Source organism: Oncorhynchus mykiss, chromosome 15 (genome assembly GCF_057628025.1).
Source record: "Oncorhynchus mykiss isolate SJ-2025 chromosome 15, ASM5762802v1, whole genome shotgun sequence".
Taxonomy (NCBI): Eukaryota; Metazoa; Chordata; class Actinopteri; order Salmoniformes; family Salmonidae; genus Oncorhynchus; species Oncorhynchus mykiss.
In genome coordinates, this window is record NC_143036.1 from 45,670,001 (window position 1) to 45,690,720 (window position 20,720).

Sequence of the window (20,720 nt, forward strand, 5' to 3'; positions counted from 1 at the left end):
AAATGTGATCATATTACTCCAGTGCTAGCCTCTCTACACTGGCTTCCTGTTAAGGCAAGGGCTGATTTCAAGATTTTACTGCTAACCTACAAAGCATTACATGGGCTTGCTCCTACCTATCTTTCCGATTTGGTCCTGCCGTACATACCTACACGTACGCTACGGTCACAAGACGCAGGCCTCCTAATTGTCCCTAGAATTTCTAAGCAAACAGCTGGAGGCAGGGCTTTCTCCTATAGAGCTCCATTTTTTTGGAACACAGACTCGGTCTCAACTTTTAAGTCTTTATTGAAGACTCATCTCTTCAGTAGGTCCTATAATTGAGTGTAGTCTGGCCCAGGTGTGTGAAGGTGAACGGAAAGGCACTGGATCAACGAACCGCCCTTGCTGACTCTGCCTGGCCGGTTCGCCTCTCTCCACAAGGATTCTCTACCTCTAAACCTATTACAGGGGCTGAGTCACTGACGTGATCTTCCTGTCTGGGTTGGCGCCCCCCCCTTAGGTTGTGCCATGGCGGAGATTTTTGTGGGCTATACTCGGCCTTGTCTCAGGATGGTAAGTTGGTGGATGAAGATATCCCTCTACTGGTGTGGGGGCTGTGTTTTGGCAAAGTGGGTGGGGTTATAGCCTGCTTTTTTGGCCCTGTCCAGGGGTATCGTCGGACGGGGCCATAGTGTCTCCCGATGTCACGATTGTTGTCAAGGAAATGACCAGACCAAGGTGCAGCTTGGTAAGCGTACATTCTTTTAGTTTAGATGTCACCAACCAAACAAACATAGAGAATAAAATTATCTCTACTATCAGGGCAGGACAGTACCCCCCGCCACAAAAGGTGCGGACTCCGGCCGCAAACCTGACACTATAGGGGAGGGTCCGGGTGGGCATCTATCTTGGTGGCGGCTCCGGTGCGGGACGCAGACCCTCGTCACCGACCCCGGACTGGGGACCCTCGCCGCAGGTCCCGGACTGGAGACCCTCGCTGCGGGCCCCGGACTGGAGACCCTCGCTACAGGCCCCGGACTGGGAACCCCCGCTGCAGGCCCCGGACTGGGGACCCTTGCTGCAGGCCCCGGACTGGCCCGTGGAGTAGGCACAGGACTCACCAGGCTGGGGAGACCTACTGGAGGACTGGTTCTTGGAGCAGGCACAGGACTCACCAGGCTGGGGAGACATACTGGAGACCTGGTCCGTGGAGCAGGCGCAGGTCGAACCGGGCTGTGTGGGAGCACTGGAGATCTGGTGCTTGAAGCTGGCACCACTCGTCCTGGCTGAATGCTCACTTTGGCCCGGCACGTGCTGGAGACACTGTCGGGAGCATGGGGAGTAAGCTCCACCAACCTCCCTGTATGCCACCCCTAAAAAATTGTTTGGAGTTGCCTCCCAGTCTTCCTTGCCAGCCGTGACCCTGTGTAACGCTGGGCCCCTTTACTAGCTGCTTCCACCTGCTTCCACGGCAGGCGATCCTTTCCAGCCAGGATCTCCTCCCACGTCCAGGATCCCTTTCCTTCCAGAATGTCCTCCCATGTCCACTCTGTCTGCTCCTCCCGGCCGTTTGTGGTGGGTTGTTCTGTCACGATTGTCGTCAAGGAAATGACCGGACCAAGGTGCAGAGTGGTAAGCATACATTATTTTATTTTAGATGTCGCCAACAAAACAATAAACAACAATCTATCTACCTCATCCCCATATTGTTTTTATTTACTGTTCTGCTCTTTTGCACATCAGTATTTCTACTTGAACATCACCATCTGCTCATCTATCACTCCAATGTTAATTTTCTAAATTGTCATTACTTCACTACTATGGCCTATTTATTGCTATAACTCCTCAAGCCATTTGCACACAGACATAGACTTTCTTTTTTTTGTGTTATTGACTGTATGCTTGTTTATTCCATGTGTAACTCTGTGTTGTTGTTTGTGTCGCATTGCTTTGCTTTACCTTGTCCAGGTTGCAGTTGTAAATGAGAACTGGTTCTCAACTAGTTTACCTGGTTAAATAAAGGTGAAATAAAAAATAAAAAATACTCTCTCACACAACCGCCTTAAGAGCTCCCTGAACCAAAGTGTAGAAAAGGGAAGTTTGGTTATTGGGACTGACTCCTGAATTTGTCTGCCACTGTCTCTGGAGCCTTAACTGTACTTCACCTGCATCACTTTACACAACACTGGAATGAAAGGCCGAGAACATTGAATAAGGATAGCGCTCGTACTGTATATCTTGGATATGATCGGGTGACCTAACCAGGAAACTATTGTCCACAGATGATTGGGCATGAGCGGAGAACATAGTTGGGTAGATTTTGGATCCAATATAGCCTTACTAAGATAGGTAAGGTAAGAAGGACACACACACACACACACACACACACACACACACACACACACACATACATTACAGGTCCATCTATACTGATGTGAGTTAAAGCTCCAAAGAGAGAATCATCTGGCAACATTAACCAGCTATCAATTTTTGTGATGTCTGTTTTTTCATCACCTGAATAACCCTTCATGGATAATAATGGGATCACTTGACTTGTGTGTCATGCAGCATAAGAAGTGATGAGCTCTTTATACCAAACTATGGGGAAGAGGGGGGGCGGTTTCTCGGATACAGATTAAACCAAGTCCTGGATTTAAAATATTTTTAATGGATATTCTCTATTGATCTTGCTTTTCAGTCCAGGATTAGATGAAATTGGCCCTATCAATACAGGAAAAAACATACAATTGAGATTTAGGTATACAATATGTCACTGATGGGGGGGCAAACTGGAGAACTAACTAACATAATGACCAATTGAGAACAAGTGTGAGTTCTGTTTTAGCTTTTTAGCACAAACGTAATACCTAGAACTCCGCACCCACAGAAGAGGTCCTATCTGCACTTTGTCTATATGGCTCACATTATCTAGCCCTGTACAGACAGTGCTGTCCATATGGAACATAGGACACTAGGGACTTACTAATCCCATAAAAATGACTGTGAGGATTTTTCCTCTCCCCATGTGGGAGACTGAGAGCAGGAGTCAAAGTTGAGACATCAGGGGGACAGGTGGTGGCTCGCCACCCCAGAGAGGATACCAGGGAAGGCCAGCAGAGATGTGTTGATGGAGGAAGGCTGGACACAAAGCGTGAAAAGACCTGGGCCCACTGCTGGCAAGAGAGAAAGAGCTGCTCAGTCAGCGAGCTGCACCCACTCCGTAGGCCGATGAAAAGATAATTCCCCCAGCACGGACCTCATGCGGCGTCAAACCGTTTGTGTGCGCTGACAGAGCCAGATCAAGCAGAAAGGATATGAGTGGGAAACTTCAAAACCTGCTCATGTTTCTGGCTCTGTGAAAGGATTTGTATAACACATTCAGATTTGATGGACTTTCCCATGTTCTCCTGGACAGCCCTTTTTTTGTTGTTGACGTGTTCAAATAATGAATCTCTTATGTTGCCGGGCTCTTTTCCCCCCCGACCCACGCCATGTTTCTAGTTGTGGTGTAGGGATGCTGTGCGGATCATTCCATCACATGCAGCAGTCCCGAGCATATGGAGAACCGCTGATTCGTCGACTTCCAAGGACCAGGGTGAGTAGCACTGGGGCAGTTTTTAACCTTGACAACCTTGAACAACTCAACTACACTGATAGCCAAGGAAGCTCAACAAGCATTGACCCAGGGAACCCAGCTGCTTGAAAAGTTGCTGTTTCTCCACAACAAAAACCCTTATCTGATCATCATAAGATACCATATGCATATTATCATCATCTGATAAAAGATGTTGAGAAAACAAAGACTTAGCCCATTGTGCGTAGTAATGTTGGGGTGACAACCAAGCCAGTGGATTATATCAATATTTGGCTGTTTTGGCCATGGTTTTACCAAATAATAGTATCTTAACGAGTCTGCATTTGAGATAGATAATGTTCAGACTCTAGGCTAGCAGAATAATTGTCTTTATGTGTTAACACTATGGCTGTTGGCAATAACTAGGATTTACGAAGTATCCCTTTTTTAATTAGATTGAAGGTGGATTTCTTGCACCTTGTTCTTCATAGAAGTTAAGGTTTGTCTCACTGTGATTTCTGAAATAACTAACAAAATCATGTTACTTTTTTATTCCCATGACGTACACTAAACTGAAGCTCTTAAACCAAAATATGTATGATATGGAAGATGGCAAAGACTGATGACAAACATTGTTTTCCTCCAGGTGCTGAAATGGAACAAATATGTTTGATCCTTTTGCTTATAAGTAAGGCATTATCAGTTGGAGCACAATTCAATGGATACAACTGCGATGCCAACTTCCACAGCCGCTTCCCTGGTGAGAAAATAAATACATTATTTTAATTTAAATTCAATACAACTTCAATGCAGGTTATTCATATACCTTTATGAATATAACATAGAACTTTAACTTAACTCATATTGGACTGATGCATGTAACATGTTTAGGATAGTGAATAGTTGCTATTTCGTATATATTTCAGGAAGTTTACATGTTTTTTTCTGTCTTCGGAAAAACAGTGAAACCTTTATTTACACTTATAATCAAATACAATTTTATTGTTAGCTGTTCAACTGTCTGACGGCCTGGTGGTAGAAGTTGTCTTGGAGCCTTTGGTCCAAGACCCGATGCTACGATACTGCTTGCTAGATGGTAACAGGGTTAACAGTCCATGGTCCGGGTGACTGTAGTCCTTGACGACCTTCAGGTCTTCCTCAAGCATCACCTGCTGTAGATGTGTTTGCGGTTGTGGGCAGTGCAGTTGCCGTACCAGGCAGTGATGCAACCCATCAAGATGCTCTTAATATAGACATTTCCAAATAGAGTTCAAATCAATAAAATTATCAACGCCAGTGTGAGCCTTCTTTAGTCTTTTTCTTTAGCCTTGTTTAAAAAAAATGCATGTAAGGCCATAATATGATTTTGTGCTGTGATAATAACTGTTGTTGTTTTCTCTGCTCTCTCCCAGCGGAGCGGGACATTAGTGTGTACTGTGGGGTGCAGACAATCACCCTCAAGATCAACTTTTGTCCTGTTCTCTTCTCCGGCTACACCGACACTGACCTGGCCCTCAACGGTCGCCATGGAGATGCCCACTGCCGTGGTTTCATCAATAACAACACCTTCCCCACCGTGGTCCTCTTCAGCATTAGCCTAGCCACCCTGGAGACATGTGGCAATGCCCTGGTGGTAAGAGGCCCATGCTTATTCCAACCACCTGTTTATAATGCCTTCTATCACACCTATGGAAACAGATTAAGTTCTGGACTAAAAAACACTTTCGATGGAGATAATTTATTGAGCATATCTTGAAGTCCAGGACTAAGGTTAATCTGTATCCGGAAAACCCTAAAAGAGTCCATGACAGATCGTGGATCCTCTTACCGTGGCTCCAACCACAGAGCACTTACATCAAGCCCAAGCCATAAATTATTCTAAAAGGCAGCAAAAACAAGAAGAGATAAACAACTAAATAAAATGTCCTACTATTAGGAATAATCTTAAAAAATGTACACACAGTCATCTACAGTGTCTATGTTTTGATGTTGACAACCTATATTTTAGTTTCCAACAGTGGTTCAGTAATTGTAGTGGTGGTTGGAGTTGGGAGAACGGAGGCCCCGGAGAGGTGATTGCTTGTTCCTAGAAACAGCGGGAGAGATTCGAGAGGAGCCTTTACTAAGGTTGCTTTCTTCCCCATTTTGTTGTTTTGATTGTAGTTTGGTTCCTGGGCCGCTGATGCTGTGATAAAGGGAATTGAGTTAGGGATTAGCACGATGAGGGGGCATTAGCTTAATAGTATGGTTGATGTTATCGCCACTGGCTCTCTCTACTGATGGGACCTTGACTCCCATAATGGTGGGGATGGGATGGGGCAGGCATTCACCACTGATTTTGTGTTGCAGGTTTCCACGGCTCAGGGGCCTAATGCTTATGGGAACCTCTCACTGGTGCAGATTGGGAACATATCAGGGTACATCGATACACCAGATCCCCCAACTATCATTAGCTACCTGCCAGGTCTGCTCTACAAATTCAGCTGTAGCTACCCTCTGGAATACCTGGTGAACAATACACAGTTGGCTTCGTAAGTGCTGTGAAATAATCCCTCAAGTTTCTATGATGATTCTCATCCATTCACATGTCTACAATTCCCCTGAATTCATAATACAATTAATAAGAGATAATTCAGAGTCAGTGAAAAGTCATTGGAATGTGTGAAATTGTGTTGTCAATGAACTTAAATGATTACCATTTTAGATATACTGTACATAGGGATGCAGTAAACTGAAAATGATCAAAATGAAAAATTATTGGAGAGCACAATGAAGATAACACATGATTTGAGAAGGTCATATAATCTAAGTTTTATGTTAAAAGAGAATGATGTATCACACTGACATGGTACATTTATCAAGATATCTGAAAGTAAACCAAGATAAACAATATGCAAATGTGCAAATGTGCAAATGTGACTCAATGTCAGACAATAAAACATGTTTAGCATAACTTTAATTTTCATGTTTATTCAAGGTCAGCTGCTGCAATATCAGTGAAGGACAGCAATGGTACTTTTGTCAGTACTTTGAGTCTACTGCTTTACAATGTAAGTACATTTTACAAATTACACAATTGCATTTGCTATGATACACTTTCACTGCTAGATTTACTAACCATATTATACATGCAAAGTTTGCATCCGGGAATAAAATGTACATAGAGTGCCTTCAGAAACTATTCACACCCCTTGGCCTTATCCACATTTTGTTGTATTACAAGGTGGGATTAAAATTGATTTAATTGTACTCTGTAATGTCAAAGTGGAAGAAACATTCTAACATTTGTATAATTTTTTATTTTTTTTATAAAAAAACGTCTTGATTAGATACTGTATACCTTCAATAAATGTTAGAATAACCTTTGGCAGCAATTATAGCTGTGAGTCTCTCTGGATAAGTCTCTCAGAGCTTTCCACACCATCTGGATTGTACAACATATGCCCATTATTATTTTCTAAATTCTTCAAGCTCTGTAAAATTGGTTGTTGATCATCACTAGACAACCATTTTCAGGTCTTTCCATAGATTTTCAAGCAGATTTAAGTCAAAACTTTAACTCGGCCACACAGGAACATTCATTGTCTTCTTGGTAAGCAACTCCAGTGTAGATTTGCCCTTGTGTTTTAGGTTATTGTACTGCTGAAAGGTGAATTCATATCCCAGTGTCTGGTGGAAAGCAGACTGAACCAGGTTTTCCTCTAGGATTTTGCCTGCACTTAGCTCCATTCCATACATTTTTTAATCCTGAAAAACTACCCTGTCCTTAATGATGACAAGCATACCCATAACATTATGCAGCCACCACTATGCTTGACAGTATGGAGAGTGGTACTCAGTAATGTGTTGAATTGAATTAGCACCAAACATAAGACTTTATTCAGGATAAAAAGTTAAATAATTTGCCACATTTTTTGCAGTATTACTTTAGTGCTTTGTTGCAAACAGGATGCATGTTTAGGGATATTTTTATTCTGTACAGGCTTACTTCTTTTCACTCTGTCAATTAGGTTAGTATTGTGGAGTAACTACAATGTTGGTGATCCATCCTCAGTTTTCTACTATCACAGTCATTAAACTCTGTAATAGTTTTGGAGTCAGCATTGGCCTCAGTGAAATCCCTGAGCGGTTTCCTTCCTCTCCGGTAACTGAGTTAGGAAGGATGTATCTTTGTAGTTACTGAGTCTATTGATACACATCCAAAGTGTAATTAATTACTTCACCATCATCAAAGGGATATCCAATGTCTGCTTTTTTATTTATACCCATCTACTAGTAGGTGCCCTTCTTTGTGAGGCATTGGAAAACCTCCCTGGTCTTTGTGGTTGAATTTGTGTTTGAAATTCACTGCTCGACCTTACAAATAATTGTATGCGTGGGGTACAGAGATGAAGTAGTCATGATGAAAATCATGTTAAACGCTATTATTGCACACAGTGAGTCCATGCATGTTATTATGTGATTTGTTAAGCAAATATTTGGTCCTGAACTTATTTAGGCTTGCCATAACAAAGGGGTTGAATATTTATTGACTCAAGATATTTCAGCTTTTCATTTTTTATTAATTTATTTAATAAAACACGAAAAACATAATTCCACTTTGACATTATAGGGTATGGTGTGTAGGCCAGTAACAAACCATCTCAATTTAATCAAATTCAGGCTGTAACACAACAAAATGCGGAAAAAGTCAACAGATGTGAATACATTCTGAAGGCACTGTAGAGCAAAATGGTAAAATAAAAGTCAATCGTAAACAATGTACCAGAAATATAAATTAACCGTAAAGACACTACAATCATTTAATCTCCTTCTGAAATGCAAATCAAAGTTATGTCATATCTTATTAGAAGTTCTATCACATCCAGACAAAGGAAGTATTGAGTAGTTTTCATGACTGGGAATTTGACAGTGGATAGGAAATACAGGGGTAGTGTAGCTATTATACATTTACAGGTTAAAAAACTGTGTATACAGAACTATTTTTTATTCCAGTAATGAAGGAGGTTTGTGCCAATTTACCCCAAATGTATTGCTAATCCAGTGCAATTCATGAATCCTGTCCTCATCTAAATGTTAATATGAGGGATTAAAACAATTGTGACTTGTTGATTTCTTTGTGTGTTTGTCTCTGTAAAGGACTCGTCATACGTTCAGCAGCTGTCAATTCCTATGGCGGGGCTCACACTGAAGACACGTGTGTTTGCAGCAGTCAAAGCTACCAACTTGGACAGGAGGTAACCAATCATTTAATTTCATCAAGAACTTCCAAGAGCCATATAACACATGTCTGCAGGCCCTTCTTGAACTTCGGGCAATTGTGGAATGTACATTAGGGACTTTAACATTTGATTGGTGGGAAAGTGACAACCATGGCAGCTACAAAAATGTTACCGCAGTGCAATTGAATGTATTGTCAGAGTAAGAGTGCTGATCTGGGATCAGGTCTCTTCATGTCCATGTGAGTCTTGTTTATTAGGATCCAAAAGTTCAAATTGATCTTAGATCAGCATTCTGACTCTGAGATGCTTTATGTATACTGTCCCTGAACTGTATGTTCCACCTTAGTGAGTGTACAATTTTTTTCACTTTTGGAATTAAACAATACTATAATATTAATTAGCAGGAACGTAAAAATAGATATTTTCACTACACACAATGGGAATCATTATCCCACTGCCCTACATACAGCTCTGCAGTAGATCAGATTTGCTGTGAATGCGAAAGAAATTCACACCTCTTTAGGCGTGGTGCTACAGTAGCTAGCAGAGCTACATAAGACTTCTGAACATCTAGTCAAATGGCTACCCAGACTATTTGCAGTGCATCCCCCCCCTCCCCCCCCCACCTCTTTACATGTACATACTACCTCAACTAACCGGTGCCCCCGCACATTGACTCTGTATCGGTACCCCCCTGTATATAGTCTCGCTATTGTTATTTTATTGCTGCTCTTTAATTACTTGCTGATTTAATCTCTTATTCTTATCCATATTTTTTTTGCAACTGCATTGTTGGTTAGAGCCTGTAAGTAAGCATTTCACTGTAAGGTGAATGTTGTATTCGGCACATGTGACTAATAACATTTTATTTTATTTGAACACTTGAAAAAGAAAGGGAGATCGTCACACTCTAGGAGCTCAGATGCAATAATTAAATAACCAACATTTAGACATAATACCCTGATGAAGACAGCTCGGCCGTCGAAATGAAAACAGCTTGGCTGTCAAAATGTTGTTTGTAAAATTATTGCATCTGAGCTCCTAGAGTGTATGGCTCTCCTACTCTTTTCCAGATTTTTTTTTTTTTTTTAAGTATATGCAGTTAAAGTCGGAAGTTTACATACACTTAGGTTGGAGTCATTAAAACTCGTTTTTCAACCACTCCACAAATTTCTTGATAACAAACTATAGTTTTGACAAGTCGGTTAGGACATCTACTTTGTGCATGACAAGTAATTTTTCCAACAACTGTTTACAGACAGATTATTTAACTTATCACTGTATCACAATTCCATTGGGCCAGAAGTTTACATACACTAAATTGACTGTGCTTTTAAACAGCTTGGAGAATTCCAGAAAATGATGTCATGGCTTTAGAAGCTTCTGATAGGCAAATTGACATAATTTGAATCAATTGGAGGTGTACCTGTGGATATATTTCAAGGCCTACCTTCGAACTCAGTGCCTCTTTGCTTGACATGGGAAAATCAAAAGAAATCAGCCAATACCTCAGAAAAAAAACTGTAGACTTCCACAAGTCTGGTTCATCCTTGGGAGCAATTTCCAAATACCTGAAGGTTCCACGTTCATCTGTACAAACAATAGTACGCAAGTATAAACACCATGGGACCACGCAGCCGTCATACCGTTCAGGAAGGAAGGTGTTCTGAGGGAAAAAAGGGGGGTTGCAACTCAATATTATTATATTTATCAATCTAGCTTATGAGTTTTAAATTTACACTTCCTCAGATGGAAGGAATTCCAACCAAAAGTTCAAAGTGTGAAAATGGAGCATAATTCAGTTTTAATACACTTTTCTCTCTGCAAGTATTCTGACCTTGAACTTAAGCATGAGAATAGCATGCTACTCACCTGCTATTTGTCTGGGGTGGAGATCAAAGACATGAAGGTGTGGTGGAGGTGTATTTACAGATGCGCTGTATTTTGGCCCAACTTTTCACTGTATTTTTTTTACCATTTGTATTGTGTTAAATATTGTCCACTATCGGTAGACAACGTTAGTTATACCAGCATACATTTATTTCTGTCACTTCAGTGTTAGTTTCCTTACATTTTGCATCATTCCATTCCATTGTTAGTTTACTTTTCTTTCCTCTGTCACGTTCCTGTGGTTGTTCCAAGTGAATCATGAATCATATTAGGCTAACAAATTCAGTTAACAAGTTGTGCAGTAATTTGGAATGTGTAACCTACTTTAATCATTATGGAATTCAGACCACAAAAGGCAGTTTAAACCTTGGGACTGGCGACTGAACAGTTGAGCTGTTGTCATCAGAGTTCCATGATTATTAGGGTATATTTATAGGACTACTGTTCAACCCCTATTGTACACTTTTCTCACCTTCTAATATTTAATGGATTAAAAGGTAATTTACCACCTTCACAAGTGCAGTCTCAGTGCTATGATGGGGTCAAACCAGACTGAAACATTTCGTATACATTGTTTGTCTTCAAGAAGGCAGTGCGTTGCTGCGCTACAACTTTTTCTAAAAATGTTGAGAGGAATGGGACATTCCATATAGGCCGATTCGTTTTTTACATTTTCTGTGCCAAGGTTTGGCTTTTTGAAGAGAGGATTTATTACTGCCACTTTTAGTAAGTTTGGTACACATCCGGTGGATAGGGAGCCGTTTATTATGTTCAACATAGGAGGGCCAAGCACAAGAAGCAGCTCTTTCAATTGTTTGTTGGAATAGGGTCCAGTATGCAGCTTGAAGGTTTAGAGGCCAAGACTATTTTCATGAATGTTTCAAGAGATATAGGATTAAAAAACGTGAGTGTCTCAATTGATCCTAGGTCCTGGCAGTGTTGTGCCTGGACAACTGAGCTTTGGAGAAATTCGCAGACTCAACGAGTCCGTAATTTGCTTTCAAATGATCATGATCTTTTCGTCAAAGAAGTTCATGAATTCATCACTGCTGAAGGGAAAGCCATTCTCTCTTGGGGAATGCTGCAATTTAGTTAGCTTTGCGACAAAAATACATTTTGAAAAATAGGATGATCAAGCAGCAGTGAGGGCTCTTCGATACTGCACGGTACTGCTTTTCCAAGCAAGACTTCCAGTTTGGTGGAGCGCCATTTCCGTTCCAATTTTCTGGAAGCTTGCTTCAGGGCTTTGGTATTTTCTGTATACCAGGGAGCTAGTTGGTATTTTTGGTATTGTTTTTAGGGTGCGACTGCATCTACGGTATTAGGAACTTAGTTCCTCAGTTAGGTGGTTAAATGATTTTTGTACTCTGACGTCCTTGAGTAGGCGGAGGGACTCTGGAAGGGCATCTAGGAATCTTTGGGTTGTCCGAGAATTTATAACACGGCATTTGATGATCCTTGGTTGGGGTCTAAGCAGATTATTTGTTGTGATTGCAAACATAATAAGATGGTGGTCCTATAGTCCAGGATTAAAGGGAAAAACATTTAGATCCACAATACTTATTCCACTGGACAAAACTAGGTCCAGGGTATGACTGTGGCATGTTGGCCAAAACCCACTGAGTCAATGATGGCTCCAAAAGCCTTTTGGAGTGGGTCTGTGGACTTTTCCATGTGAATATTAAAGTCATCAAAAAATGTAATATTATCTGCCATGACTACAAGGTCAAATAGGAATTCAGGGAACTCATTGAGGAACGCTGTACACGGCCCAGGATGCCTCACGGCCAGATAAGGGGGGGAAGCTTGGAAGATCTGAACCCGAGGTAGGATCCCCCTGGGAAACAGGGTAGGGGACGATGGCTCGGAAACCTCCAAGGCCAGGGTGGCGAAGCTGTTTAATGTCTAGATTGGGCTTTCCAAAGTCAAAGAAACCATGTTCACCATTGACCGCTGCCTTCTATTAAGGGCAGCAGGTAGCCTACCAGTTAAGAGCGTTGGCCCAATAATTGAAAAGTTGCTGGTTCAAATCCCTAAGCTGACTTGTTGAAAAATCTGCCAATGTGCCCTTGAACAAGGCACTTAAACCTTATTGATCCTCTGGAAGTGTCAGTCCTGTTACATTTTCCACAGGCGGAGGTGACTTCCCCGGTGAGAGGTCCCAGAGGTCCCATTCAGTGGTGACAGGGCATTTATACTCTCACCATGTCAGAACTACATCCAGCCTGAGGTGTAGAGAAGAAGGTAGGTGGCCGTGGTCTAACCAGCAAATTGTGCAACAGCGAGATTTGCTTGCTGAAGGTAGAGAGCTCGGTCCTCCGCAAGTAAGCAGTTGTTGCTTTAAAAATCCGGTCGTTCACAGTGTCCCGGAAAAGAGCTTAATAAAGTCCTGTAACACAAGAAGCGCTCATCTCTTCCTCTGAATGGGGAGGCCTCCATGAGAAGAGGCAGTTCCAAATTGGGAAAATCCAAGCAGCTATTTTCGTTAGCTTGATGTCTTGTCTCTTAAGGATCTGCCCCTTTTTTCAATTTTCACCTAAAATTACATCTAATTGCCTGTAGTTCAGGCCCTTGAAGCAAGGATACGCATATTCTTGGTACCATTTGAAAGGAAACACTTTGAAGTTTGTGGAAATGCGAAAGGAATATAGGAGAATATAACACAATAGATCTGGTAAAAGATTATACAAAGAAAAAACAACCGTTCTTTTGTATTTTTTTGTACCATCATCTTTGAAATGCAAGAGAAAGGCCATAATGTATTATTCCAGCCCAATTTATATTTTGTCCACTAGATGGCAGAAGTGTATGTGAAAAGTTTTAGACTGATCAAATGAACCATTACATTTCTGTTGAAAATTTTGTATGAAGACTGCCCAAATGTGCCTAATTTGTTTATTAATAACTTTTCATGTTCAAAATTGTGCACATAAACAATAGAATGGCATTATTTCACTGTAAGAGCTACTGTAAATTGTACAGTGCAGTTAGATTAACAGGAATTTAATCTTTCTACCAATATCAGATACGTCTATGTCCTGGGAAATGTTCTTGTTACTTACAACCTCATGCTAATTGCATTAGCCATACGTTAGCTCAACTGTCCCATGGAAGGGACAATGATCCAAAAGAAGCTAGCAGCTGAGCTAGCAGCTTCGTAGAGCTAGCTAATGTTAGCAGTTCTGTTAAGCTCAATTTTGGGACAAGAAATAGCAGTCTGTAGTGGAATCTGTGCAAAAACAAGTGAAGTATTTATAATCTAACTCACATTGGCTACATTTAGTCAAAAACAACAAACCGAATATTAGAGATCAATAAAAGAAAGCCATGTCAATAGACAAATATTTGTCTTCTGTTCAGTACCAATTGGTAGATTTTTTAAAATACTTATATATTATTTAGAGTTAGGGAAGCATTGAGAGCTTTTACACACTAAATACTATATATGTATATATAATTATATTCACACAAAAGTATGTGGACAGCCCTTCAAATTAGTGGATTTGTCTATTTCAGCAACACCAGTTGCTGACAGGTGTATACTTTCGAGCACACAGCCATGTAATCTCCATAGACAAACATTGGCAGTAGAATGGCCTTACTGAAAAGCTCAATGACTTTCAACATGATCCCATTATAGGATGCCACCTTCCAAAAATTCAGTTTGTCAATTTTCTGTCCTGCTAGAGCTGCCCCGGTCAACTGTAAGAGCTGTTATTGTGAAGTGTAAACGTCTAGGAGCAACAACGGTTCATCCGCGAAGTGGTAGGCCACAAGCTCTCAGAACGGGACCGCCGAGTGCTGAAGCTCGTAGCATGTAAAAATCGTCTGTCCTCGGCAGCAACACTCACTACCAAATTCCAGACTGCTTCTGGAAGCAACGTCAGCACAAGAGCTTCATCGGGAGCTTCATGAAACGGGTATCCATGGCTGGCAGCGTAGCCTAGTGGTTAGAGTGTTGGACTAGTAACCGAAAAGTTGCAAGATCAAATCCCTTAGCTGACAAGGTACAAATCTGTTGTTCTGCCCCTGAACAACGCAGTTAGCCCAAAAATAAGAACTTATTTTTAACTGACTTGCCTTGTTAAATAAAGGTAAAATAAAAAAAGTATAAAAAAATGGCAGAGCAGCCGTACACAACCCTAAGATCACCATGCACAATGCCAAGTGTCGGATGGAGTGGGGTAAAGCTTGCTGACTCTGGCGCAGTGGAAATGTGTTCTCTGGAATGATGAATCACGCTTCACCGTCTGACGGACAAATCTGGGTTTGGCGGATGCCAGGATAACGCTCCCTCCCCCGATGCATAGTGCCAATTGTAATGGTCTGGGGCTGTTTTTCATGGGTCAGACTCCTTTGTTCCAGTGAAGGGAAATCTTAACGCTACAGTATACAATGACATTCTAAACGATTCTGTGCTTCCAAATATGTGGAAACAGTTTGGAGAATGCCCTTTCCTGTTTCAGCATAATGCACCCGTGCACAAAGCAAGGTCCATACAGAAATGGTTTGTCAAGATCGGTGTGGAAGAACTTGACTGGCCTGCACAGAGCCCTGACCTCAAGCTCATCGAAAACCTTTAAGATGACCTGGAACGCTGACTGCAAGCCAGGCCTAATTGCCCAACATCAGTATCCGACCTCACTAATGCTCGTGGCTGAATGGAAGGAAGTCCGTTCAACAATGTTCCAACATCTAGTGGAAAGCCTTCCCAGAAGAGAAGGAGGCTGTTATAGCAGCAAAGGGGGGACCAACTCCATATTAATGCCCATGATATTGGAATGAGATTTTCCACGAGCAGGTGTCCACATTCTTTTGGTCATGAGTGTATATTGATGAATCAAAAATACAGTGATTTGATTCATCTTGAAAGTTGCTATATTCAATTATTGAAATCCATAAAATATTGGAAGGTGAGAAAAGTGTATAATAGGGGTTGAACAATAGTCCTATTAATCTGCCCTAATAATCCTCACTAATCATGGAACTATGATGACAACAGTCCAGTCGCCTTGAACCGTGCGCCAGGCTCCAGGTTTAAACTGATAGGTATGGTCCATAATGATTCAAATGGACATGTCCCAAATGATTGCACAATCTATGATCCACTATTGAGATCCTCAGAAACAACCATACGAACATGACAGAGGAAAGAAGCGTAAATTAACGATGTATTGAAATGATGCAAAATGTAAAGAAACACACTGAAGTCAGTGACAGTTATAAATATATGTGGGTATATCTGACCTTGGCTACCGATAGTGGCTAAAATGCAACACATTACAGATTTTTTTAAATATAGTGCAAAAGCTGGGCATACACACTGAACAAAAATATAAACGCAACATCTAAAGTGTTGGTCCCATGTTTCATAGGCAGAATTTTTTTTTCCAGAAATAGTTCATCCGCACAAAATCTTATTTCTCTCAGATTTTGTGCACAAATGTGTTTACATCCCTGTTTGAGAATTTCTCCTTTGCCAAGATAATCCATCCACCTGACAGGTGTGGCATATCAAGAAGCTGATTAAACAGCATGATCATTACACAGGTGCATCTTGTGCTCGGGATAATAAAAGGCCACTGTAAAATGTTCAGTTTTGTCACACAACACAATGCCACAGACGTCTCAAGTTTTGAGGGAGCATGCAATTGGCATGCTGACTGCAAGAATGTCCACCAGAGCTGTTGTCAGAGAATTTAATGTTCATTCCACTACCATAATAAGCTGCCTCCAACGTCGTTTTAGAGAATTTGGCAGTACATCCAACCGGCCTCACACCCACAGGACTTCCACATCCGGCTTCTTCACCTGAGGGATCATGGATTTGGGTGCTGAGGTGTATTTCTGTCTGTATTAAAGCCCTTTGGTGGGGAAAAACAAATTCTGATTGGCCTAGCCTGGCTCCCCAGTGGGTGGGCCTTCGCCCTCCAAGGCCAAACTATGGCTGCACCCTTGCCCAGTCATATGAAATCCATAGATTTTGGCCTAATTTATTTATTTAATTTGACTGAATTCCTTATGAACTGTAACTCAGTAGAAAAAATAAAAAAAATGCATGTTACGTTCATATTTTTGACGATTATAATTAATATATTCCATAAATCAACTCTGTAGGTTTATCAGTATACTGTTATGGCTACTGATGCCTAGCAGCAAAGGGTCTCCAAATGTCATCCCAAGTTATCAGGCCAGCATTTTGTCAACTTCAAATGTGGACACATGAAGTGTCTTCAGAAAGTACCCATTGAATTATTCCACATTTTGTTGTGTTACAACCGGAATTTAAAATGTATTAAACATATTTTTTCTCACCCATCTAGACACAATACGCCATAATGACAAAGTGAAAACAATACATAAATCTATCATTTACATAAGTATTCACACCCCTGGGTCAATACTTTGTTGAAGCACCTTTGGCAGCGATTATAGCTGTGATCTTTCTGGGAAGTCTCTAAGAGCGTTCCACACTTAATTGTGCAACATTTGTCCATTATTGTTTCAAAATTCTTCAAGCTCTGTAAAATTGGTTGTTGATCATTGCTAGACAACCATTTTCAGGTCTTGCCATAGATTAAGGTAGATTTAAGTCAATGCTTTAACTCGGTAAGCAACTCCAGTGTAATTTGGCCTTGTGTTTTAGGTTATTGTCCTGCTGAAAGGTGAATTAATCTCCCAGTGTTTGGTTTTCCTCTAAGATTTTGCCTGTGCTTAGCTCCATTCCATTTCTTTATTATGCTGAAAATGTCCCCAGTCCTTAACGATTACTAGCATATACATAACATGATGCAGCCACAACTATGCTTGAAAATATGGAGAGCGGTACTCAGTAATATGTTTAAGGCAAATCAAATAAAACACAACACTTTGTATTCAGGACAAAAAGGGAATTGCTTTGCCAAACGTTTTGCAGTATTACTTTAGTGCCTTGTTGCAAACAGGATGCATGTATGGAAATAATTCCATTATGTACAGACTTTCCCCTTAGTATTGTGGAGTAAGTACAATGTTGTTGATCCATCCTCAGTTGTCTCCTTTCACAGCCATTAAACTCGAACTGTTTTAGAGTCACCATTGGCCTCATGGTGAAATCCCTTAGCGGTTTCTTTCATATCTTTGTAGTGGCTGGGTGTATTGATACACCATCCAAAGTGTCATTAATAATTTCACCATGCTCAAAGGGATATTCAATGTCTGCTTTTATTTTGTTTACCTACAAACAGGTGCCCTTCTTCGTGAGGCATTTAAAAAATGCCATGGTTTTTGTATTTGAAATGTACTGCTCGTATCACAACTCAGGATGAGACCCAGAAGGTGGATAGTTCGAAACGCAGATATTTATTTTGACACAGGGGGCAGGCAAAGAAAAAACTGAAAAACACGCTGGTACAACCTGACAAGACGAACTGGCAACAGACAAACAGAAAATGCAGTTATAAATACACAGGTGATAATGGGGGAAAATGGGAGACACCTGGTGTGGGGGTGGAGACAAGCACAAGACAGGTGAAACAGATCAGGGTGTGACAGCTCAACTGAGGGACCTTACAATTATCTGTATGTGTGGGGTATAGCGATGTGGTAGTCACACAAAAAAATCATATTAAACACTATTCTCTTTTAAAATTGTTTGCTTTAATATAAATATATCTCTGGCATATCAGTTCATATCGTGTCCATATTGTCCATGGAACAATACACAACAATTCCATTTTTCCTTACAGTAATTGTCATTCAGTGGGTGAGGATGAGACGGAAAAGAAAACATCTGCTCAAAATATTTAGCGAGTTTCTGCAAATTATTAGTTCCTGTGTTGGCGTTTCAGGAAGAACTCGATGCATTTTTCTCCCTATTCCATCCAGTTTGCTTTATTTTTTGTAAGAGATTGCATTAGATCGTTCTTGAATAAGTTCCTCCAAATCTTTTTGTTTTTCCTCTAACTTACTTTGTATCTCTGTAGTATCGTTTTTATTGCTATCTACCTGTACTATTAGTTAATGGATTTCCATTGTTAGTTTTGTCTCTTTAGCCAGAAACTGCTTTTTTTATTATTGATGAATATTGAATTGAATGACCTCTGAAGGTACATTTTAAAGGTATCCCAAACATGAAGGATTTGCTGAACCTATATTGTACTGGAAAAATTCAGTTATAAATTATTTTGTCTTAGTTCAAAATAATTTGTCCTCCAGTAAACTTTGATTCAATTTCCAATATCCCCGTCCATACTGAAATTCAATAAGAGTTATGTGAAGGCCAATTAGATGATCATGATCCAATCACATTCTGTCTCCTATTAAAACTTTTTTAACCTTTGATGAAAGAGAGAAAGAGACAAGAAAGTAGGCAAGACAACTAGTTTGATTAAGTCTCCTCCGTGTATATCTCACTAGGTCAGGGTTTTTCAGTCTATAAATATCCACTATTTCTAATGTGTCCATAACATTTGTGATTTCCTTAAGGGCACGGTGATAGTTTGTAGAGTGATTTCCTTTACGGTCCATTGAGGTACTTGTTGCCTGTAAGTTCAATAAATTGGTATAAATATTTTCAATGAAGTATGGATCATCCTGATTTGGACAATATAGATTAATGAGACAAATCTCTTTTTCATCCACTTTCATATTCAGCAAGATCCACCTTCCTTGCGAATCATTCTTAACTATTTGCATATTCAGATCGAAATTTTTGTTAATTAGTATCATCACGCCTTTGAGTTCCTTTGTTCATGACAGAAAATAATTTCACCACCCCATTCCTTTTTCCACACAACTTCATCTAAGGATGTAGAGTAAGTTTCCTGTAAACAGTATATGTTATATTCCTTTTCTTTTAGCCACGTAAAGACTGATCATCTTTTTTTATAATCTGATAAACCATTACAATTATAACTGGCTATACTTATTTCACCCCTTATCATAACTAGATACTATTCTCAGTCTAAATTGACCATAATTAGTGCTTGTAAAGTTACTGCCATCAGAGGTATTATGACGGTCAATATTAGAGATTTCAAATGTCTGATATTTTGAATTCAATAAACAGGTTCTAGCAATATGTGTTTTATTCCCTTGCCTGTTTGCCTGTGAGCCAATGCCACAGATGTCAGAAAATGTAGTCAAGCTATTATGTGTGTGGTAAATCTGAGTAGGTTGATGTGTATGATATTGGATGTGATATAGTGAGTGTGGACGATGTCTGTATAAGAGTAAGACTATAATGTGTGATGTCCAAATAAATAATAACCCAGCCAATATGCATGGTTGAGTGTCTATGTGTGTAACAGGAAGTGAGTATAGCCTTAATATTCAGGATGATAAATGTCATCCATATCGTATCACCATCATAGTTGCATCATAACCTTTTAACATAATTTTCATAGAAAATCAAATCCCAGCATTTCCATAGCAATTAACATTTCACATGATCATGAAATAGACCTTGCATTACTATAGACCAGAGGTCGGCCGATTAATCGGAATGGCCGATTAATTAGGGCCGATTTCAAGTTTTCATAACAATCGGTAATCTGCATTTTTGGACACCAAATATGGCCGATTACATTGCACTCCACGAGGAGACTGCATGGCAGGCTGACTACCTGTTATGCGAGTGCAGCAAGGAGCCAGGGTAAGGTGCTAGATAGCATTGAACAGTCAATCTTAACTAATCACTAGCATGTAATGGCTGAGGGAAAGATTTTGTGTGCTCCATTTAGTTAGTCTGCCTTTATAATTAGTTTGGTTGATGAATACATGGTTGATGATATTACTAGTTTATCTAGCTTGTCCTGCGTTGCATACAATCGATGCAGTGCCTTTAATTTATCATTGTATCACAGCCTACTTCGCCAAATGGGTGATATAACAAGCACATTCGTGAAATAAGCACAGTCTTTGCACCAATGTGTACCTAACCATAAACATCAATGCCTTGCTTAAAATCAATACACAAATATATTTTTAAACTGCATATTTAGTTAATATTGCCTGCAAACATGAATTTCTTTTAACTAGGGAAATTGTGTCACTTGTCCTGCGTTCTGTGC

The 20,720-nt window shown here is 40.4% G+C and overlaps 1 protein-coding gene across 1 annotated transcript in view; it reads left to right on the forward strand.

Annotated features, from left to right (window-relative positions):
- The window catches only part of LOC110490089 (zona pellucida-like domain-containing protein 1), a 51,553-nt gene that overhangs the window by 435 nt on the left and 30,398 nt on the right, over positions 1 to 20,720 (forward strand). The window contains exons 1-6 of the mRNA XM_021563242.3: positions 1 to 3,577; positions 4,203 to 4,316; positions 4,969 to 5,189; positions 5,906 to 6,087; positions 6,534 to 6,606; positions 8,696 to 8,793. The exon at positions 1 to 3,577 is cut by the window's left edge and continues 435 nt beyond it. Coding sequence (XP_021418917.1) covers positions 4,211 to 4,316; positions 4,969 to 5,189; positions 5,906 to 6,087; positions 6,534 to 6,606; positions 8,696 to 8,793 — 680 coding nt within the window. The 5' untranslated portion in view covers positions 1 to 3,577; positions 4,203 to 4,210. The remainder of the gene's footprint in view (positions 3,578 to 4,202; positions 4,317 to 4,968; positions 5,190 to 5,905; positions 6,088 to 6,533; positions 6,607 to 8,695; positions 8,794 to 20,720) is intronic.